Source organism: Hylobates moloch, unplaced genomic scaffold (assembly GCF_009828535.3).
Source record: "Hylobates moloch isolate HMO894 unplaced genomic scaffold, HMol_V3 SCAFFOLD_15, whole genome shotgun sequence".
Taxonomy (NCBI): Eukaryota; Metazoa; Chordata; class Mammalia; order Primates; family Hylobatidae; genus Hylobates; species Hylobates moloch.
Window position 1 is genome coordinate 5,633,288 of NW_026652290.1, and position 21,750 is coordinate 5,655,037.

General features: G+C 53.5%; 1 protein-coding gene across 9 annotated transcripts in view; it reads right to left on the minus strand.

Moving 5' to 3' along the window:
- Positions 1-21,750, minus strand: part of RBFOX3 (RNA binding fox-1 homolog 3) — a 519,235-nt gene that overhangs the window by 218,440 nt on the left and 279,045 nt on the right. For all 9 annotated transcript variants that reach the window (XM_032178875.2, XM_032178879.2, XM_032178882.2 and 6 more), the window contains one exon: positions 1,570-1,674. In XM_032178875.2, coding sequence (XP_032034766.2) covers positions 1,570-1,674 — 105 coding nt within the window. The remainder of the gene's footprint in view (positions 1-1,569; positions 1,675-21,750) is intronic.

Sequence of the window (21,750 nt, forward strand, 5' to 3'; positions counted from 1 at the left end):
CAGATAACGCCAGTCTGAGCCTCAGCTCTGCCAGTTCCCAGCTGGGTGGCTGTGACCTCCCAGAGCCCTGCTAAGAGCACCCATGCACGGCAACGGCAGAAAGTAAATGAGACGGGGCTGTGAGACATTTCCCCGACCCAAGGCACTCAGCAGTGCTAGGTGACAACGTGCCAGGCCAGGGCGGCTCACACATCCATGCAGAACGCCAGCCACGGCCTGCACGCGTGTGACTCTCTTGGAATTTGTCTGATCAAGGGAATCAGTGCAACAGAGCCTGCTACCTGCCCACCCTGGCACACCTGCCTTCAGGAGCGCCCCTCTCCTCCCTGCTTTGTTCCTGGGGCTCCCTTCTCTTACTGTTTCCAACTCAGGCTAAACAATTCCTGCCGCAGCCTCCGGGCCTGGGAGAGGATGAGGGTGGGGTCTCCCTCAGGGGCCATCCTGAGGCCACTTCTTCTCTTTCCCTTCCATGCTGCTGAGTCGGCAGAAGGACGTGAGAGGGTGCAGGCAAGAAGGAAGGTGCCAGAAGGTCCAGGGTGCCCTCCCTACCTCCCTCTTTCGGCTGCCCAGATACCAACAGCCCCACCTGAGCCAACCTCCTAGGCCTCCCGTGCCGGGTGTCCTCCTCCACCCCCAGCTCCACGGGCACCTGGGAGAGCTTTGCCATGCCTGATCCTCAGACCTGCCAGCCTGGGGATTGGGCCTCTGTCAGGAGGAAGATGAGAGGCTGGGGGCAAAGGGAACCCCTCTCCTGGTCTGGGGCCTGACATCCACGACTCTTGGAGAGTCTGGGAGAGTCTGGCCCCAGGCCCTCTGAGGGAGTTTTCTTTGATATTTATTAACCCACTTTCTCTCTTGGCACTCGGAGCAAGGAGGGAACCTCAGCCAAGGCTATTAATAGGCTAAGGCCATCCCCGGGGAGAAGAATGAGCTCATACCTATGGCACAGGTGCCAAGTATAATAAAGGTTTCCGACTCAGGCCTAAATATAGGCTGCGGCCACCTCGGGGCGCAGAAGGAGGGCCTCGCGTGAGCAGCGCGTCCGCCCTGTTGCCATCCAGCTGGCCACTTGGGCAAAGCTTTTTGACACCTGTGCCCGGGATGAGCTCCACCGGCAGATCTTGTGGTCACACAGTGCTGTTCCACCCTAGGTCAGCCCCGGTGGGAGCCACCCAGGAGGCAGGGGAGGCGAAATGACATGCAATATAAATGACTCCTGTAAATAGAGTTTAATAAACAGGCAGTGAGGGAATTTATGGGCAACCCAAGGATAATTAAAATTATTTATCTACTTACCTCCCTTGCTGGCTGATCAGTCTATTAATTATCTATTATACACTCGCTGATTTGCATTTTAGTGAGGGGACTGGGGAAGGGCAGTTGAAAAGCACAGAGGGGTTAGGGAACCCCATGGTGGGGACCCTCCTCTCTGCAGACCAAAGCTCCTCCTGCAGACAGCCTTACGCATCGCTCCCCATGGCGGTGGGCACCCCGAGGCTGGGAGAAGCCCCCATCTGAGAACCAGCTCGGCGAGAGCAGAAAGCATTGCGTAGAGAGGTTGGTTCATACCTGTTTGCAGAGGGATGATTCAGGAGCAGGTTCCCAGCTGGAGGGGCTGCAGACCAGCTCCGGGAAAATGGTGGCAGAATTTCCTCTGGCTGTTCTGACTTCACGCTGCATTTTAAAAAGAAAACAAGAGAACAAAACAGTTTTCAATCTCTGAATATCTGGAGTGCATCAGACGCACGCTCTCCCGAACTCTTGATTGGAAATATTACAGGACAGAGTGTCACGGGCACTATGTCTTTTGAACGATACAAACAGGAATGCATTAGGCTGGGAGAAGCTGTAAGAAGGTGTCCCTGTCCACCACCTCATGGGTAGAAGATGCTCCTAGCTCTGCAGCCCCGGATATTGTAGGTGAGACTCACGGTATCAAAACCGAAGCTGGGGTCAGAGGGGAGAGTGCCAGCACGAGACAGGGTCAGGCTGGAGGTTGGACCCATGGGAGAATGGCCCAGTCGCCTGTCCCCAAGATGGGCCCCAGGTCTCTCTCATGCCAGCAGAGCCTCCTTGGGGATGAATCCTCAGCACCAGTCCCATTACCAGGCCTAGCTCCCGAGCGCTGGGCTGCCTCCTAGAGGAAATTTTAGCGGCCGGCGTGGGTTGAGCAGCCCTCGTGGTTTGTACTTGCAGCCTAGCTAGGCCCTCGATGGGAAGCAAGGCTGTTTTCCCATCAGATCCCAACAGTGTCACCACGAGCAGCTGCGAATTCTCCTTCTTGGTCTTAGGCTTCTCTGGGGTTGGCAGTGTGAAGGCCTCTGGCCACCAGGCCTCCCTGCTAGACACTGGGTGGGGGCAATGTCAAGGGGGGACCTGGCTTCTGCCTCTTAGCAGCTCGCTCTGCTGATATGTGTCGGCTGTGGGCAGGGATTGAGTCTGCCATGGTCCGAGTGTTTCTGTTCCCTCAAAGGCCAAATGTAATGGTATTTGAAGGTGGAGCCTTTGGGGGTCATAAAGTCATAAGGGTGGGGCTCTCTGAATGGGATAAGTGCCCTCATAAGAGTGTCTGTCTCTCTCTCTCTCCTCTCTGTCCATCCAGCCACCCCCAACCCTCAGTGACAATACACCAGATCTGCTGGCACCTGTATCTTGGATTTCCCAGTCTCCACAACTGTAAGAAGTACATGTTTGTTGGACCGGGTGTGGTGGCTCATGCCTGTAATCCCAGCACTTTGGGAAGCCGAGGCAGGGGGATCACTTGAGGCCAGGAGTTCGAGACCAGTCTGACCAACATGGTGAAACCCCATCTCTACTAAAAATACAAAAGTTAGCCGAGTATGGAGTCCTAGCTACTAGGGAGGCTGAGACAAGAGAATTGCTTGAACCTGGGAGGCAGAGATGGCAGTGAGCTGAGATCACACCACTGCACTCCAGCCTGGACAACAGAGCAAGACTCTGTCTCAAAAAAAAAAAAAAAATTAAATGTTTGTGGTTTAAGCCACCCAGTCTATGACATCTTGTTATAGCAGCCCCAGCCCACTAAGACAGAGCCTCATGTGGCTTGTGTTCCTCAAAGCACCTGAGAGTGGATTTTGCACATGAAGGAGGAAGGCAGACAGGGCAGGAAGGGGGTGTCACATGATCGGGGTCTCCGCTGAAACTTTGGACTCTTCCTCCCTCCACCTCACCTGAGCCTTCCTCTCCCACCCTGTGGCTCCGGCCCCGTGGGCACTGCCCCATCCCCTGCATGTGCCCCGCCCCCACCCCCACTGCTGCTTCTCACACCTGCTCCTTGCTCCCTCTGCCCCACCCACGGGGGCCTTCTGGTTGGATTTGACCTCAGGGTCCTTGCATGTGTTGTCCCCTCCTCCAGGTGCTGGGTGACATCTGCTTGTTCAGGCCTCCCTTCGGAGAAGCTCCCAACCATCGTATCGGAAGCCCCCGCCCCATCACCTGCCACATCTGCTCATGGCCTGTCCCATCATAATATGGTTTGGCTCTGTGTCCCCACCCAAGTCTCATCTGGAATTGTAATCCCCACGTGTTGAGCGAGGGACCTGGTGGGAGGTGACTGGATCATGGGGGCAGTTTCCCCCACGCTGTTCTTGTGATGGTGAGTGAGTTCTTGTGAGATCTGATGGTTTAAAAGTGGTTGGCAGTTCACCCCTCACTCTCGTCTCCTGCCACCATGTAAGACACACCTCGCTTCCCCTTCACCTTCGGCCTTGATTGTAAGTTCTCCAGACATGAGGAACGGTGAGACAGTGAAAGCTCTTTCCTTTATAAGTTACCCAGTCTCAGGTAGTTCTTTATACCCCACAGTCATAAAGTAGCGCCGTCATTGTCTTCATTTGTGCACAACGCCCTGAGACGGAAGTTTCCTGAGGACGCGTGGAGCTGCCTGGCGGTGTCCGTACCGGAGCAGGGCCTGGCAAGCTGCAGGTGCTCAGGGAATGAGGAATGAGGGATGAATGTGTGCATGCACGGCTACCCGGGACGCGGTGTTCCAACTCCTGTTTGCACTCCCTGCCTGTAGCATGGCCTCCTTAGCGTGCATTCCCCACCCTGTCCCTAGAGTAGATTTTTAAAGCACAAAGTTGTTTAAAATCCCTTGAAGCTCCCCTCAAGGCCTGGGGGTTAAGTCCAGATTCCTGAGCCTGGAGGTCCAGGCCCTTCACAGTCAGTTTCACCTCCTTCCAAGGGTCCTCTGCCCATGACCAGTGCAAACCTCAGCCCTGCCAGCCTGCCCAGGCCAGGGTGAGACCTCCTCTGTGTCCCCAGAGCAATCTGTCACCAAACTCCAAGTTCCTGTAGACTTTTTCTGCACTCCTCCCAGTAGAGGCTTCCATGGGCCCCTCCCACCCCTCTCTTTTCTCTCCTACCCGCCCCCCAGCCCCGTCCTGCTTCTAGGACAGTCAGCAGTGGCTGCCCGTTTGCCCCCTGCTGAGGGTCCTGTCCTGTCAGGGAGGTGGAGCTCCTGCAGGCTCACAGAAGAGAAGGACCTCCACCCTCCTCCCGCATTCCCAAGCTTCTGCCTGGGCCTTTCTGTGGAGGGAGCACCGCTCTGTTGCTCACCGGTAGCACAGACAAGTCACCCCCCAGCACTGCCTTGGAATTAAACATCTAATGCAAGTTAGGAGCCCATTTTCCATAACACACAGACACATTGCTGTTTCCAGGAGTTCACTGCCCTCTAGGCCCATCCATTGAACCCTGGTCATCAGTTCTTGGGGTCTCGGGGCATTTGGTGGTCAGTGTTATGCATCCACTTGGCCAGGCTCTCGTCCCCTGGGATTCAGTCCAGCACAAACCTAGGTGTTGCTGGGGTGGTACTTGGTAACTGTGGCTAATGTCTAAAGTCAATTGATTTCAGCACAGGATATGGCCTTTCTTAATTTGGGTGGCTTCATCCGGTCAGTTGAAAGGCCTTAACAGCAAAAACTAAGGTTATCTGGTCAAAAACATTTTGCCTCAAGACTGTGGCACCAGCTGGGCATGGTGGCTCACGCCTGTAATCCCAGCACTTTGGGAGGCTAAGGCGGGCGGATCACCTGCAGTCAGGAGTTCGAGACCAGCCTGGCCAACATGGCAAAACCCGGTCTCTACTAAAAATACAAAAATTAGCCAGGCATGGTGGTGGGCACCTGTAGTCCCAGCTACTCGGGAGGCTGAGGCAGGAGGCTCACTTGAACCGAGGAAGTAGAGGTTGCAGTGAGCCAAGATCGCACCATTACACTCCAGCCTGGGTAAGAAGAGCGAGACTCCATCTCAAAACAAAAACAAAAACAAAAACAAAAAGTCTGCAGCACCAATTCCTGCCTGAGGTTCCAGCCTGTCCACACATCCTACAGAGTTCAGATTCAGCAGCCTTCACAATAACATGACCTAATTCCTTAAAAATCTGTCTGTCCTATCTGTCAATCAATCAATCATCTATCTACCTACCTACCTGCCTACCTACCTACCTAGGTCCTATTGACTTTGTTTACCTGGAGAACCCTGAGTCAGGGCCTCTGGGGTCTCTCCCAGATTGGGCTCCTGGAGCTGACTCTGTCCATCAACAGAACCAGACATCCCACCTCCCCATGCTCTGCCCAACACGCAGTTCTGGCTGGTGGAGTGGGAAGTGGTGCCTCCGTGACGGCAGAAATGGGGAACAGGAAGGAGGCAGCCCGAGGCCTCATGTCTGCTTGGGGGCAAGGACTGCACTCTCATGAACCTGGAACAAACCAGCCCTCCTGAATGTAAGGTCAGGTGCGGCTGTGCTGAGGACAACCCAGGTAGGTGCCAGCTTCACTCAGACCTGAAAATCCCTCCCCATCAGAGCTGACATTTCACGACAGGCGTCTGCCCTCTCCCTTCTCCTCCCCCTTCCTGACTATTGCTTCTCAATTCTGATGAGGTATCAATAACTGCAAAGCAAAATGCCACAGTTAGCAGCGCTACTGTACTGTAACTAATCGTTTTCTGAATCGATCCTCAGGGTTGTGTGTGCACAGAGAGGTGGGGCTGCATCTCCAAAGCCTCTGCAGCCTCCAGGAATTAGGCACACCAGGAGAAGTTTCAGGAGACAAAGAAGAGGGCTGGGAAGAAAAGGGGAGCAGGCAGGGGGAGAGACAAGGAAAAGAGCAGATTAAAAAAAAATAGAGGGCGAAGGGAGATTCTCAATGAGACAGAGAGCCCGTGGCAGCAAGCCATGGCCTGACCCACCTTTCTAGGGTACAGCAGAGATGAGGAAGGGGCGGTGGTCTGAGCACTTTTGATGGGACGAGGTGTGGTGGGCAGGAGGGAGGCCACCAGACACACTGCGAGGGCAGGAGCATGAGTCTGCCGGGCTCTGTCCTGTGCTCTCGGAACGTCCGAGTGAGGATACTAGGCCAGACCAGACCAGGGTCCCCAAGGTGGGGGCAGGTGGCGGGGCTGGCTGTCAGGTGACAGGTGCCTTCCTGGGAAGGGGACACAGGGGAGAGGGCAGACTGCTGTACACCCACCTGTTCCAAGCAGTAAGAAAGACTCAGGCCCAGGAAACCCTCCAGCTCCTTCATGCGCATAAAAAGACCTCAGGGGTCTCTGGAGCTCATGCACTTAAGATTTGATTGGCTTAATAAACTGTGCTGCCGCTGCCCGCGGGTCTTCCTTGGCCTGAGCACATGTGAGGATGGAGGGGCAGCTCTCTGCGGCTGCTGTAGTCTCCTTGAGGGGGAGAGAGCTGGCGGGAGTGGGAGAGAAAGGACAGGCAGCTTAGACAGGGCTGCAGGGCCACACTGGGACCGAGGGAAGCCCTTTCTGCAGTGTAACTCATTAACCCTTCCAGTGACCCCAGGAGGAAGCTGAGATGTAGGATGCTGGGAGAGTCCACTCCGAGGCACACAGCCTGCATGCTGGCAGAGCTGGGACCCAAACCCAGGGAATCTGTTTCGAGAGCCCAGCGTGGCACCTCCACATCGCTTTCACTCTAAGGTCAGCCAGCTGCAGACTCAGTTTCCCCATCTGTAATGTGAACTCTTTTTTTTTTCTTTCTTTCTTTTGTTTGTGAGAATTATAACACAAGTAAGTTCAAATGCCTCAGAATCAGTAGCATGCTGGAGAAATTTTAAAACTGGCTTTTAAAAATTATGGAATACGTATAATTTTTATGTAATTTCAGATATTAAATATATGAAGCACCAATGTCTGAATAATAATAAAATATGTAATCATTTTTCATGAATACCACTTAATTGATTATCTCTCATAGAAGGCTTATATGTAATGTAAACTCTTTAATAGCTGCTCCCCTTGCTTCTGGCACCTTCCAGGCTCTTGCGTACCCCACTGGGGTGAGAATTATCAAAGGGGTAGGGCAGGCAGGGCTGGGAGAGGCTCGACCTGGCTCCAGGGACTTTCTTAGTGAAGTGCCAAAGATGGGACGGATGTCCTCACAAACGTCCAGAGCACAGACCTCCCAGTAAAGCACAGTGAATATAGCGGCCAGGGTCCACAGCTCACTTCTTCACTCACTCATTCATGTACTCATTCATTTAGCCAAGCTGCGCTGGGCCTGTTTACCTGTTTCCACACTGAGGTCTCACCCCAGACCCCCCTGCAGGTCCCAGGCCCAACCATCCAGGGCTCTGGTCAGTGTCAGGGAGCAGCCACAGAACCCCTACAATCCTGATGAGAGTCCGGTAACACACTCAGGGGAGCAAGGGAGGGACGGGCTGGGCGGGGCCTCATCTTTTCTTCCTGGAGATAAAGTGAGGCCCGGCCAGGCCTGTGCTCCATCATGGGTACCCCTTGCTCAGAGCCTCCCCTTCCCACCCCCACATCCTTGGGGGCTGTGGCTTCAGCCCCGACCTCCCAGCAAGGCTCCTGGGGCAGCAGCATCTCCTGGGGCCCCCCGGGGGGGGCCACTTGCTCCCAAGTTTCAGAGCCCAGGTCTTGAGCCCACCACAACCCCCCCAAGACAAGAGGCTGCCCTGTCTGTCCTCCCACCTCCAGGAGCTACTGTGTGGCCGCACCAAATACCTTCAGCCTCTGAAAAGAGGGAGGCTGTTCATCCTCATGTGTGTGTCCGGCTCTTGCCCGCAACTGCTGGGAGGCTCCGTGGTCCTGCAAACCGGCCTGGGGGCTCAGGTAGCCAGGTAGCCTCAGAGGGCAGTGAGTGGTCACAGCCCCGACATGGTGTTTCAGTCACAGGGTCACGATCATTCACGGAGGGGGCTACAGACAACGGGGTCTAACAAGAAAGCCCAGAAGCTTCTGAAGGGTCACTCTTGTTGTTTTTTTACTAAAACAGCTTCATGTTTTGCTCCAAATCTTTCTGAGGTGCAGGCTGCTTTCCCGAGTGAGAAAGCAGGAGCGGGGGTAACCGCGGCTCCCTGGGAGTGTGCAGGACCCCCAAACCTGCTGAGAAGCAGAGGAGAGAGGCATGGCAGTCAGGCAGCTCCAACAAACACAACACACTAGAGCTGGGCTGTCTCGTGGGCACAGTGAGAACGATCAGCCTCGGCGTCAGTGATGCTGGGAGGAGACTGAGATCGCATACGGAGCTGGTGGGACAGGCAGGTGCAGACGCCCTCGCAGGACCCGGACAAGATCGGCCACTGGCAGCCAGGTACACGCCTGAGACAGGAGGCGGCCACCAAGACTCTCACTTGGCGTTCTCCGAAATAGCTGCACTTTGCAAACCACTGGGAGCTTCATGAATGAAAGAGTGGACAAAGAAAATGGGGCAGGTTTCTAAGTCAGATTCTGTACAGTAGATAAAAGGAATGTATCAGAAACACACCCAAGCTGCAGAAACCATGTTCAGTCAGAGGCAAGTTGCAGGAAGAGGCCATGCATGTGCATCTGAAGAAGATATAAAAGAGTGTGCGCTCTGATCCATGCTTCCATGTGTGTATACATGTTTTTTTCAAGGGACAGAAATAATAGATGCCGAATCGACACTCAGAGCGGCCTCTGGGTGTAGAGGAGGGGAATGGGGCTGAGTGTGCTGGAGGGGACTTGGACTTTGTCTGTGATGCTTCCTTTTTTTTTTTTAAGACTAATGCAAGAGAACAAAGTGTTAGTTATTGTTAATTGCAGGTAGAGGAGGATAGATATTTATCTTTTACCTCAATTATAAAAATTCTCCAAAAATTTTTTGAGACGAGCATGGTTAGATTGATGGCCCGCTGCAGGAGTGAGAGACCCTGATTTTACATGCGTGACACAAACCTGGTGTCAAAGCACAGTGTTTTCTATGATTAGCGGCTCCATAGAATCTCATCGGCTGGTGGTCTGACGACCAAGCAAATGGATGATGCACACGATGGAGTGATTCCGGAGGGAGCCACTTCTCAAGAGGAAGCGAAAGCCATTTCATCCCTAGTGACGGCCTCTAGACTCTAGACCATCTGTGTCTCCAGGAGCTAGGCTCCCCTGCATCCTTCTCTCTGGGGACCCAGACCCTGGTCTTCTGAGCAAAGCATTCTCCATACTGAGAAGGAGGCCAGAAGGTGCTGGATGCAGAGGTGGCTTTTCCCTCTTCTTCTCATGCCACCATCTGCAGGCCGACAAGGAAGCCAGAGGGGACGTGAAAAGAGCCACCTCTCCCATCCCCTGACAGATGGGACCCGCAGGGGTGGGGGAAGAGTGGTGTCTCCCAGGCTGTGCCTTCACACTTGCTGGCCACTGCGGCCAGACAGATGTGCACCCTGGTCCTTGCTTTGATCTCACACGGTTACACTTTCAGGATTACAAGCTCATAAAAGCCGCATGATCAAATTCCAGGTCATTACTCAAGGAAAGGGACCCCTCTGTGGTCGACAGCGACAGTTTCAAACCAATTAAAATAAGCCTGGCGTTTCTGCGGGCTGCCGCCGTGCCGCCACCCTGGGGGTCTCTGAGGGCCTTGCTTGCAATGAGCAAGATGCAGGAAATGTTAATGGAGACGCTTAAATGGCACGCCGAGGGGATTCTGGTAAATAAGGCCACGCGGAAGGGGCTGGGGAGAGGCCTCCCGAGCTAACCCTGGAGGAAACTTCAATAAACACGAGATTGGATTGGAAACAATTCACCCCGCAAGGCGTGGGTCCGCTGGCAGCGCTGGGAGGGGTCTTTGGGGGAGGAAAGCTATTTCATTTCCTATTAGTTCCCCTTTGCAAGTGTCTGTGCCCCCTGCTGCTGGCACTGGAATCTGCCAAGGCTTGACAGCACCCACTGAGCAGGCTGGGAGCACCAGGGTATAATTTGCCAAGTAAAAATTGGAGAGGGTGGGAGAGGCTGTGCGGAAGAGAAGGGGTGGCTGGTGATGGTGGGGGGCGGAGGGGCTGGGGCTGAGGACGCGGCTGTGCGGTGGCTTTGTGACTGTCTGACAGTTGCTCTGAACTCTGCAGGGTCCTGTTTCGGGAAGATTGAACGTCACCCATGAAACAAACAGAGAAGTTTCCAGAGAACACCACCCCAAGCCCAGGCCAGCAAGTAGATGGGGACAGGCCAGCAGGCTGTGGTCGGTGCTGTCCAGCTCAGTACAGACTCAGGGCCCACCTGAGTTGTGGGCAGCCCCCCTTGGGCAGGGGCTATGGCTACTACCTCTGCTCCCAGCCAGGGACTGTTGCTCAGGATGTGGGCAGCTCGTAGCTCTGCTCAATGCAATGGAAGGAGCTCCAAACGTGAGAAAGGGAAGGGAGGTCTTGAGCAAAATGGCAACGTGAGGAGCCTGGGCCACACAGCCTGTGTCCTTCCTCCCAGAGCCCCTCCCCACAAGGCCACCACGGCCCCAGACCCCTGCACATCTGCTTTTGTGGGCCTAATCTTATAGCTGAAATAACAAACCTCATTCCAGTGACAGTTTCAAGATTTAGCAAATAAAACTCCTGGATGACAGTTTCAAGATTTAGCAAATAAAACTCCTGGATATGCAGTTAAATTAGAAATTTCAGATAACAGATAATGTTTTCGTTGTTTTAGTATAAGTCCACACCGTGCAATATTTGGGAAGTACTTACATTAATTTTTCATTGTTTATCTGATATTCACATTTAACCAGTCACCCTGTATTTTTATTTGGGAGCCCTAGCTTCCAGCTGCCTGATTACCCAGGCTAAATACACACAGGTGCACATATGCCTGCACACAAGATATGCACACTCACCCACAAATGTGCACATGCACGCACAAACACACGCAGATGTGCACAGATGCATGCATACACACATCCTTCAAAGAAAGGAGCTGACCTTCCATGAAGACCGACAAGGAGCTGGCATTTCCCATATGCTCCCTCATGGAACACTCCCCCCATCTCCCCCACGGCCACCCCCCTCATTCAGACAAAGAGGTGCAGGTTCCAATTGCCACTTTCTCAAGGCCACACAGTCAGCATATGGCCCAGCTGAAATTGCAGACCCAGTTCATTCGTATTCCAAAGTCTGCACTCTTTCCACCCAACCAGACCCAATACATCAAATTTTAGTTGTTTCTTTTCAAACAGAATGGCCATAAGGAAGTTGCTATTGATTCTGCAGTCAGGCCAATGGCCTTGGCTCAGACCCACACGGACCTCAGAATAAAGACACAGATTTGAGCTGGTGAAGCCCCCACAGGTTCAGCCTCACCGGGGTTCACCTATGGGGCTCAGGGTGAGCACATCTGGCTTCCACACAGAGGCTGGTGGTTTGGGTCCACCCTGGAGGGTTCTGCTAGCAATCGAGTCCTGAGCAGGCACTGGCAGCAGCACCGATGCCCGTGGCAGGGCCTTCTAGTGAAGGGGATGTTTCTCCCCTGGATGTGGTCTCAAACTCAAAGGGGACAAACACAGACTTGAAATTGTCTGCAAATTGGCAAGGAATCCCTAAACTCTGGCTTCCACTAACTAACTAGCTGCTTTCCAGGTAACTAGTAGGTACTTTAGGCACTTGCTATGTAAGAATCACAATCTTAAAAAAAAAAGTTGCAATCTTCGATGAGGCCAAGGTGAACCTCAGGGTGCCACCTTGTCTACCTGGGCCATCCCTCAGCAGGGAAAGAGATTTGATCTGGCTGGCGAATCTTGTTCTTTATGTGAGCAGGACAATTCTCAAGTAACATGCTAACTTCCCTATCTTGAGTTGTCGGTTTCATGATGATTTTTCTAGGAATGGAAGTTAAGCTTGCCGCTTTGTCATTTCTAGAAATGTCTTTACCCCCTTTAAAAAAATTGTCTATGGATTGGGAAAAACCTCCAGCCCCTCATTACTCAGGCCTCATCTCCTAAACTGCCTGGCTGCTGCTGACAAAGTTGCTGAGTAGACAGAGCTTACAACTGGGGAGGTGCCAGCCAGAGCCCTTGCCACGGTGATGGCTGATTCCTATCATGAGTGGAACAGGAACATTCTGGGCCTGAAGATCTGGATGCTCCAGGTGGCGTTTGCTCAGCCAGCGGCCAAGAAGTCCAGCAAGGAGGGAAGAGGAGAAGGAGGTCTGTGTGCTTCACCCAAAACCCCAGCACGGAGGATGCTGCTGAGCCAAAACCCAGGAGATGAAACTACTGGGGGCAGAGGAGCCAGGGAGGTCTGGGAAATACAAACAGCGGCAAATGTCCCCACTTTATCTTCATAGCCATCACCCCCCACACCATGTAGCTTCCCCTCTCAGCAACGCAGTTGAGCAACAGTCTGAGCCATACCATAGCGGTGAGGGTTTCATGATTTGCCTAATGAGAGGTTTTACTGGCAAATTTCATACTAAGAGTTGGATGTTGAAATTTGACTGTGGGGCCGGGCGTGGTGGCTCAAGCCTGTAATCCCAGCACATCGGGAGGCTGAGTCAGGCGGATCACGAGGTCAGGAGATCGAGACCATCCTGGCTAACATGGTGAAACCCCATCTCTACTAAAAATATAAAAAAATTAGCTGGGCGTGGTGGCAGGTGCTCGTAGTCCCAGCTACTTGGGAGGCTGAGGCAGGAGAATGGTGTGAACCCGGGAGGCAGAGCTTGCAGTGAGGCGAGATTGTGCCACTGCACTCCAGCACTCCAGCCTGGGTGACAGAGGGAGACTCCATCTCAAAAAAAAAAAAAAAAAAAAAAAAAGGGATGGGGGGAGGGATAGCATTAGGAGATACACCTAATGTCAAATGACGAGTTACTGGGTGCAGCACACCAACATGGCACATGTATACATACGTAACTAACCTGCATGTTGTGCACATGTACCCAAAAACTTAAAGTATAATTAAAAAAAAAGAAATTGGACTGCGGAAGGAAGGAAGGAGTGGGGGTGGACGGAGGGAAAGGAAGCCAGCACCGGATGTGGCTTCCCCGGAGGCAGCCCACTGGAAAAGCGGATTTCATTATAGTCAGGTGGTTGTTTTTTAGGTGACCTACTTCCCAGATAGTTTTTCCTGCTTTTCTTTCCTGTTACAAAGTTTTCACATATCGGAGCTGGGAAGGAAGAAAAGTCGCACTATATCACCAAGAAGTAGGGGACGCAGGGGCTCAGTGATCCACAGCAGAAAGGAAGAGGCGAGGAAGGTAGGAGATGCAGAGAAAGGAAAGAGGCACAACGGGGGCTCCTACAGGTGCGGAGGTAAAGCCCTGTCCCAGGAGGTCCCACTTGGGCTGCCAGAGTGGTGATGATCCAGGGCTTGGCCTGGGTTCCGGCTCAAAGCTGAAGACCAGCTGGTCTCCTTTCAGCCTGAGCATCCTGAGAGAACCCCCTCCAAGAGCAGCCTGGGCTGGTTGGTCTTGTCTGGGCTGCTGGTCTTCTCTGGGCTGCTGGTCTTGTGTGGGCTGCTGGTCTTGTCTGGGCTGCTGTTCTTGTCCGGGCTGCTAGTCTTGTCTGGGCTACTGGTCTTGTCCGGGCTGCTGGTCCTGTCTGGGCTGCTGGTCTTGTATGGGCTGCTGGTCTTGTATGGGCTGCTGGTCTTGTAGGGGCTGCTGGGCCAGCTGTTCTTGTCCAGGCTGCTAGTCTTGTCCAGGCTGTTGGTCTTATCCAGGCTACTGGTCCTGTCTGGGCTGCTGGTCTTGTATGGGCTGCTGGTCTATGTCTGGGCTGCTGGTCTATGTCTGGGCTGTTGGTCTTGTCCAGGCTGCTGGTCTTCTCTGGGCCAGCTTATCTTCTTTGGTGGCATGCAGGAGGCTTGAGTGGCTGGTGTCTCCTGAGACTAGAGACCTTCCCAGAAGGCTGTGGTAGACTTGCTTCCTGACCACTGCTGGTGTGGCTCCTGGAGGGAGTGGCTGGACTCACTCCTGCATGGAGCCCCTCTTGGTACTGACCCTGATCCCAAGCCACCAGAGGGACCTCCCAGGACCAGAGGGGCATTGCTGGCAGTCCAGACCCCTACCAGTGCCGGCAGCCTCTGCCAGAGACAGATCTGAACACCCTGGCCATGCAGCAGGATCCCAGGTTGTGCCGCTTGGGGCACAGGCTGGACAATGCCCATCTGGTCATTTCCTGCCTTCAGGCAGTGGTCCTCATTAACGGCCTTTGGTTCTGTGAGAATCAGTGCTATTTTAAACGCTTCCCAGCAGGGAACTCCCTATACCTACCCTTCCTAGGCAAACCCTGCCCATATCTAACCAGCCCTACTGCCAGAATGAGTTCTTCCTCCCATCTCTCCAAAGTCCTTTGCAATGAAACCAGGAGTCTGTCCCCACATTCTGTTTGGAGAGTGGCTGCTCACCACCCTCTGGGCATTGCCAATAGAGCCTTCGACTAAAACCAGGCACCTCAACGCAGGAGCCCTGCCCGCCTGCTCTCGGTGTGAGTCTGTCTTCCCCCTAAAACCTTGGAGCAGAACTGCCACTATTTGCAGCAAAAACAACTTTGAGGGGCTGTTCTAGGTCTCAGAATCAGAGTCCGGCTCTCACCGTTGCTAACAGGTAGGGGGAAAACAGATTCTTTAGCCTCCTGAGAAGCCAGCTTCTCTGCACATTCAGAGTCCAGCACATTCTGCCAAAAGCTCCCGTCACGGCAACACTGGATCATAAATGTAACTGGTGGTTCCGCTTGGAGCCATTCACAGAGGCCTGAGGGTCCCAAGAGAGCAGATCCTAGAGGCCCCCGTGCCACTGCCAATAACCATGTGCCACGAGGCAGCTCAGTGATTGGATTGGCGGCCTTTATGTTGCAGATCGAGATGGTCTAAAGCACAGGTCAGATGAGAACTGCAGTGGGCTCAAAGACCATGCAGGAGCCCGGGGCACAGGGACGCCACAGTCTTCTATGGGCTCATTTCCCTTCTACAACGTACAGTGATGCTGGGGTCTCTACCTCATGTCTTCCCTGTGTCTGCACCAACTCCTCAATGTCAGGGAAAGAAAACGAACAGAAAATCAGGACGCTCTTGCAATGGCAGCAGGATGTAGAGAGGCTATGGCAGCCAGGTCCCCTGAGCCGAATGTTCAACTAGACCCCTCCAGGTCCGGCCCCAACATGCCCACTCCTAACTGAGGCCAGGACACAGAAGCCCTTCTGAGCGTGACACAGAAACACAGACATCTAATTTTCCCATGGAGTGCAGGTGAGAAAGTTCTCATCCAAACGGTGGTGACGTGGGAGCTCTACTATCGCCATTGTCCTAGCAGACAAGAGAGATGCCAGAGGCAGAGGGAAGGAAGCAGTGAGTCTTCAGCAGGCACAGAGGACCCCATAAGGTACACAGGACAGGATGACAAAGAGCTGGAATTGTGAGCCGGACTTTCAGGAATCTGGATTTTTTTTTTTTTTTTTTTTTTTAGACGGAGTCTCACCTGTCACCCAGGCTGGAGTGCAGTGGCACGATCTTGGCTCACTGCAACCTCCACCTCCCTGGTTCAAGCAAATCTCCAGCCTCAGTCTCCCGAGTAGCTGGGACTACAGGTGCACGCCACTGAATCTGGCTAATTTTTGTATTTTTAGTAGAGATGGGGTTTCACCATGTTGGCCAGACTGGTCTCGAACTCCTGACCTCAAGTGATCTGCCTGCCTTGGCCTCCCAAAGTGTTGGCATACAGGTGTGAGCCACTACGCCCGGCCAGGAATCTGGATTCTAATGCAGGAGCAGAAGCTGATCTTTGAACTATTCTCAATGTTACCTTGCATACCAACAATTATAAAATAAATATAAAAAGTGACACAGAAAAACACTAGGGCCAGGAAAGAAGAGATGGGTGTGATGAGGAGGGGCAAGAGGACTCGCAGGTGAGGGTGGGTTTTGAGCTGTGCTTCATAAACAGTAAAAAATACAGGGGGGCAGGAAGAAGAGGGGCGCCTCAGGAAAGAAGGGAGAGAGAGAGGGAGAGCAAGAAGCTGCTCTGTGGAGCGACCTGGTGTGCAGCAGAGGCTGGGGCTACAGGCTCTGAACCAAAATGCTGATGGGCTTGGGGAGAGTTCCAAGTCATTAAGTGAGATGGTACAGGTGGGGCGCCCAGGCAAGCTTCCAAGCACAGAGCTTGGCACCAGCATGCCCCGAGTAGAATTTAGCTTTCTTCCTCTCCCTTCTCCATGTCAAGGGTAACAGATTGGGCTAGTAGATTGCAGAGCTGAGGGCCTGGCTGGAGAAGCTTGCTTTCCCGGGGAAGATGGAACATGTGTAACGCAGCATCCAAAGGCAATGGTGGCCAAGCACGACCCCAAAGGGTGGGGGTACAGAGAAGACACAGCTGGGTCCCCAGCCACTGAGACAGGGACTCCTAGGCAGGGGCTGAGGATGGACCGAGCAGCTTCTAGGGGTCTGGGAAGCCCCCTCTGGGCCTGTGTGTTCATGTATGCATTGCCCCAGAGGGAGGATACCAGGCTTGTTTTGGGTTCTCAAGGGGGGCCTGTGATGTTCAGTGAGTTGATCGGCAGCACTGTAGCTCCCCAAGTCCCTTGGCCAGAAGTTGCCTTCCCAGCTGTCTACACAGCCGATTGTCTACACAGCTCAATTGCAAAGCACCCAGACAAGCGTACTGGATTGCTGGCACTGCATGTGGCCAGCTGGCCCTGAGCTCACTTGTCACAAGCATTAGTTTGCAAGTAAGAAGTACGTGGGGCATTGTGCTGGGGGACATGAGGCTGGGAATCAGGCAGGCCTGGTTTAGACAGATTTCTCAAAGCCTTCATTAGGAGGGGGCTCCTGCAAAGCTTTCAGCTTTTCTAAGCCTCATTGTCTTAGATGTCAAAGGAAGATTATTGATGTTCTGATCCCATTGTCACTGGGATTGGAAATGATGCTGGCGAAAGACGTAGCACTGGCATGCAACAGGAGCAGATTTGCTATTGTTTTCCACAATATCAAGGAAAATCATTGAGCTAGGACATCTCAAGAAAGCTCCCTGGATCTGGAGAGTTTATTTCCAGGAGCCGCCTACTCTCTCAGTGTTTGTGCTGAGCCATTGCTGTGGCAGAGACGTGGGATGGATGCTCTCCCAAGTTCATGACCATCCCAGGGCAGTTTTCCTGGAGATGGAGGCACGAGAGCTGGTTGTGTGAGGTCCACTGTTTTGTGAAGTGAGCTTTTAAGCCCCACCTTGCCACCCTGGGTGATGATAATGGTAGCACATTTTGCAGCCAGGAGAAGGGCTGTAATGGCAGCTGAGGCCATCAGCAGATGCAGAGTACTCAGTGACTCCACCTGCCCACCCAGCTGGACCTCCTCCCCAAGCCTCCCTGCAGTGGGGGCTTGCTCCTGACCTTCGTCCTGTTTGACGCTGCCAGGATTACTGAAGAAGTAGTGCCCTGCCCAGCTCTCTTCTGCCTTGGCCAGAGATGGCTGCGCACTGAGAGCTGGCGAGAGAGGGATGTTCTGCCCGTGGCCAGTGGTGCGTGGAGCAATGCACCAATGCGAGCCCGCAGCGAGGCTTCATTACCATGCAGATGCAAGTGGGCGAATGGAGACCAATTGTTTGGGCAGACTGCTTGCTGTCTAGCTAGAGACACTTTGGGAACTCAGGATCTTGCATTTCCAGGCTATTTTGCAAATCTTCAGGTGCCCATTTCTAGGAGGAACTGCATCACTCAAGTGCTTCTGTGGCGTTGGGTGCAGCAGGTGGGAGATGGGAAGCCCGCTTCCTCTTGTTGAACCCTTTACAGGGGTCATTACTGTTCCTGGGAGCTTGCCAGAGCCACACAGCTCACCTTAGCTCTGCATCCTTCAGTGGATCAGGCCTGGGGACTGCCACCCTCTCAGGGCCTCCCTGCAATAGTAAAGGGCTGAGGGATGAGAAGGGAGTCACTTGCCAGCCTGCAAGCATCTGGGAAGGAACTGGCTTTGGGGGCTTGAGCCACTGTCACAGCCAGGAGGAGCAGCAGCACTTTCCCTCTGCTTCCAGAGCAATCTGCCATGGCCCAGTGGCAGCCTCAAAGCTGGCTGACATCTGGCAAATGAGTGTGGGATGCAGCTTGAGCTTCTAGAATGTGCATGCTCCCTTCTGGGGAGACCCCAGGGGCTCAGGAAGCCTCCGAAGTAAACTCTGTTTTCAAGGGCTAGTGAGGAGTCACAGTCGGCACACAGCCCTCCCATTGGCAGTGCCCCTTCTTGGATGGAGGGCCTGTAGCTCATCCCCACATCCTGGCAGTAGCCCCTCTGGTGGGCAGACAAGCAGGTGACGTGGGCAAAGCATTTATGAAGATGAATCTGTAGGTGGCCCCCAGCTCTGCTGCTCGGAAAGCCTCCCTGTCCCATTTAGAGTTCAGAGGAGCTGGCTCCTGGGTGGAGGGAAGGGAGACCCTTGGAGTGGGGAGCCTGGATAGAGGAGAGAAGGCAGCCTTCCTGCTGCGGCACAGCCACAAGCCAACACCTGGCCGAGCAACCTGCACCTGCGGGAGGGAGACGCTCATTCATCACCCTTGAAGCTCAGCCCTTGTTTCCTCGGCCTCTGGGCAAGCAGAGAAGCAGGGAGAGGGCTGAAGGGCCATTAAATATTGCCTACAGTCCAAGATGGGGTCACCATCCCAAGGACTGTCCTCTGCCTGGGATTTTCTTTAGACTTGTGTGCAAAGACAGGAGCTCAGGCCCTGTGTATCAAAGCAGGAGGGTGTCTAGGAACTGCAGAGGTTTAATGCACTCAGCGTTGAGCATACCCAGCCTTGATGACTATCTAGAAAACATCAAAGCCCTTCACAAATGTTGAGGCCTGAGCCAGTTTTCCCCCAACCCTGGGCAACACCACCCCTGTGCCCATTCCTGCTATGTGCTGGGCCCTGCATCGGGGAGGAGCAGATGGAGGAAACTGAGCCAAAGGACAAGTGGTGGCAGGGAGCTGCTCCCTTTGCATCCCCAGCCCCCTGGGTGGGCTCATCACTGGAGATTCCACGGGTGGGTGAGGGCAGCCTGTGGGGTGCGGCCTTCCCTGGAGATGAGGAGTTTATAGCTCCCTGGGCTCAAATGTGGTGGGAAATTTGAGGACTTGGGTCATCTCATTGAAAGAAAGAGCTATGGCATCAGAGGGACTAATTTGGGGAGCCCGGCAACATTGTGGGGAAATCCGCTTATCCCTAAATGTCAACTACCCAGTTAGTTACATTTTTCCAACCAAACGGCCCCATTGACCTCAATCCTCCATGTGGGAGACCTGATAGAGACTTGTCCTTGGAATGGAGGGAAAAGGAGGCCAAGGGAGCATGTCTTTTAAAGGTCACTCAAAGCCACCTCTTCTTAGGACATTACCACCTCCTCACCCTGAAAAAAGAATCAATCAATAAAAAACAAAAAGCACAACCAAAATGTAAGTACAGCTGCAGCGGCTCCTCCCTCTCTCCCCTTCCCTACTTCCCCCCTCCGTTGCCTCCCTGCTTTGAGCTCCAACCTCTTGGATATTTATCGTTCACTCCCTCCTAAATCATTCCTGATGGCTGGACTGCTCACACTCCATTACAGGGAGAGGCTGTGCAGAGTCGCAGTTGCGTTTAGCTTGCAGAAAAAGGAGCCTCCTAGGAAAAACCCACCCGGGAGCTGTCCGGTGCTGAACTCAGGCATGATGGACGATTATGGACCATCTGCACTTTCAGAGGGGATAGATTTATGAGCAGGAGAGACAGCTAGAAGAGTGTCCATTACTATAACTCACTGCCCTCTTCAGAGATATTCTAATCAGGCATCCTTTCCTACCACCAAAAGGCCCAGGTTAAGAACTAGCAAGAGGGGAAATCAATTACATACTTCTGGGGCAGTTTCTTCCAGAGCATCACTGTCTACAGCATTGGGGGTAAGGGCATCAGGAGACCGGGGACGGGGGTTGATGGTGGGGGGCCCCTCCACCTGCCAAAGCAGGCTTCCCATCAGCATTTCCTAGCGTCTCCCGTCGCACCACTTCTCTTGATCTCTTGCAATTGGTTGAGAAGCTAGGAGGCGCCAGGATGTCCCTCCCTTCTCGCCCTGCATGGATCTAGTTGAGATTTACTGACAACCCAGGATCACATAGAGGGCTGCAGTGAAAATGTCTGGTTCTTCCTGGTCACCCATGCACTTTGACACTGATGTGCACAGGGGAAGGGAAGAGAATGAATCTCGATGGGATGCTGGCGGGGGATCAGGTACTACACTGGATGCCCTCTATATATTCTTTCACCATAATCTTATTCTTACTTTATAGGTGAGAGAACAAAGGCCCATGGAGGTGCCAGGTTTCCATCCCAGGCCTGCCCAACCCTCTCTAGACAACCTGCAGGCACTGTTGGCAGTGCAGAGGTGCCCCTGGGCACTCCCTGCCAGAGGTGGCGAGCTCCCTGCTCCCCAGCTCCTCTCCAGCTGCATGACTCCCAACACATCTCCTCTGGGCCCAGACCTCCCACCCTCTAATGTGGCCTCAGTGTGAAGCCCCAGGCCCTGTCTACTTGAACCCCAGCCCCCTAGAAAAGACAGCTACAAACAGACTTCTCCCATTTCTACAGGACTTCAGAGTTCACAAAGCACTTTGACACTACTGAACTTGACCACAGCCCACTGAGGTGGGCCCAAACTGATAATTTTAGCCCCACTTTAAAGATGAGGACACTAAGGCCCGGACAGGTTAATTGGTTTCCTTGAAGCTGCACAGCTCACCAGGAGCCAATCTGGAACCAAGCCCATGCCTCCTGGTTCTGCAGTCAGACCTGTCTGGCCTCACTCTCTGCTTCCCAGCAGGCTGCTCTGAGAACAGTCACCCTTGAGCATTTCCTTCACTAGGGACCAGCCTGGGCTGGGTACCCCCACACTCTCCCCACAAGGCTCTCCCTCTGTGGTTCCAGATCTTCTTTCCTTTATCCCTTCCCTTCCCTTGAATCACTACCAGGCCAGAGAAGCCTGGATTTTAAGTCATGCAAAGTGACGATCACACGCTTGAGGGTCTCCTTGGTTCACACCTCCCTATGAAGGGTAAGTCCTCCAGCTCACGGGGAAGCCTTGGCAACCTCACCCTGGCACAAGCTCTGAGACTCCAGTCAAAGGCCCTGGACATCAGGAAATTCGCCCCACCTCCTGCCAGGACCCTGCTGTTCTCCAAGATGATGGGTCAGTGGCCTGAGCGACGGTGTCCAGCTCGGCAGCAGTGACCACTGACGAGTACTCCAGAGCTAGGTCCTAACCGGGATGAGATCAGGCTGCACCTGAGAGCAGCAGAAGCTCAAGGCATCTTTCTTTTGTTGCTTTTATTTATTTATCTTTAAAAAAACCTACAGTCCTACCTGCCTCACCTGGGAGCTCACCTGTGGCTTTTTCACCTGGGAAAATACTTTTGGTTTTGCCAAGCCTGCTATAGTCATCCACTTATTCCTTCTGTTTTTTTATTCTTTATTCTTTTTTTTTTTTTTGAGATGGAGTCTCACTCTGTCACCCAGGCTGGAGTGCAGTGGCACCACCTTGG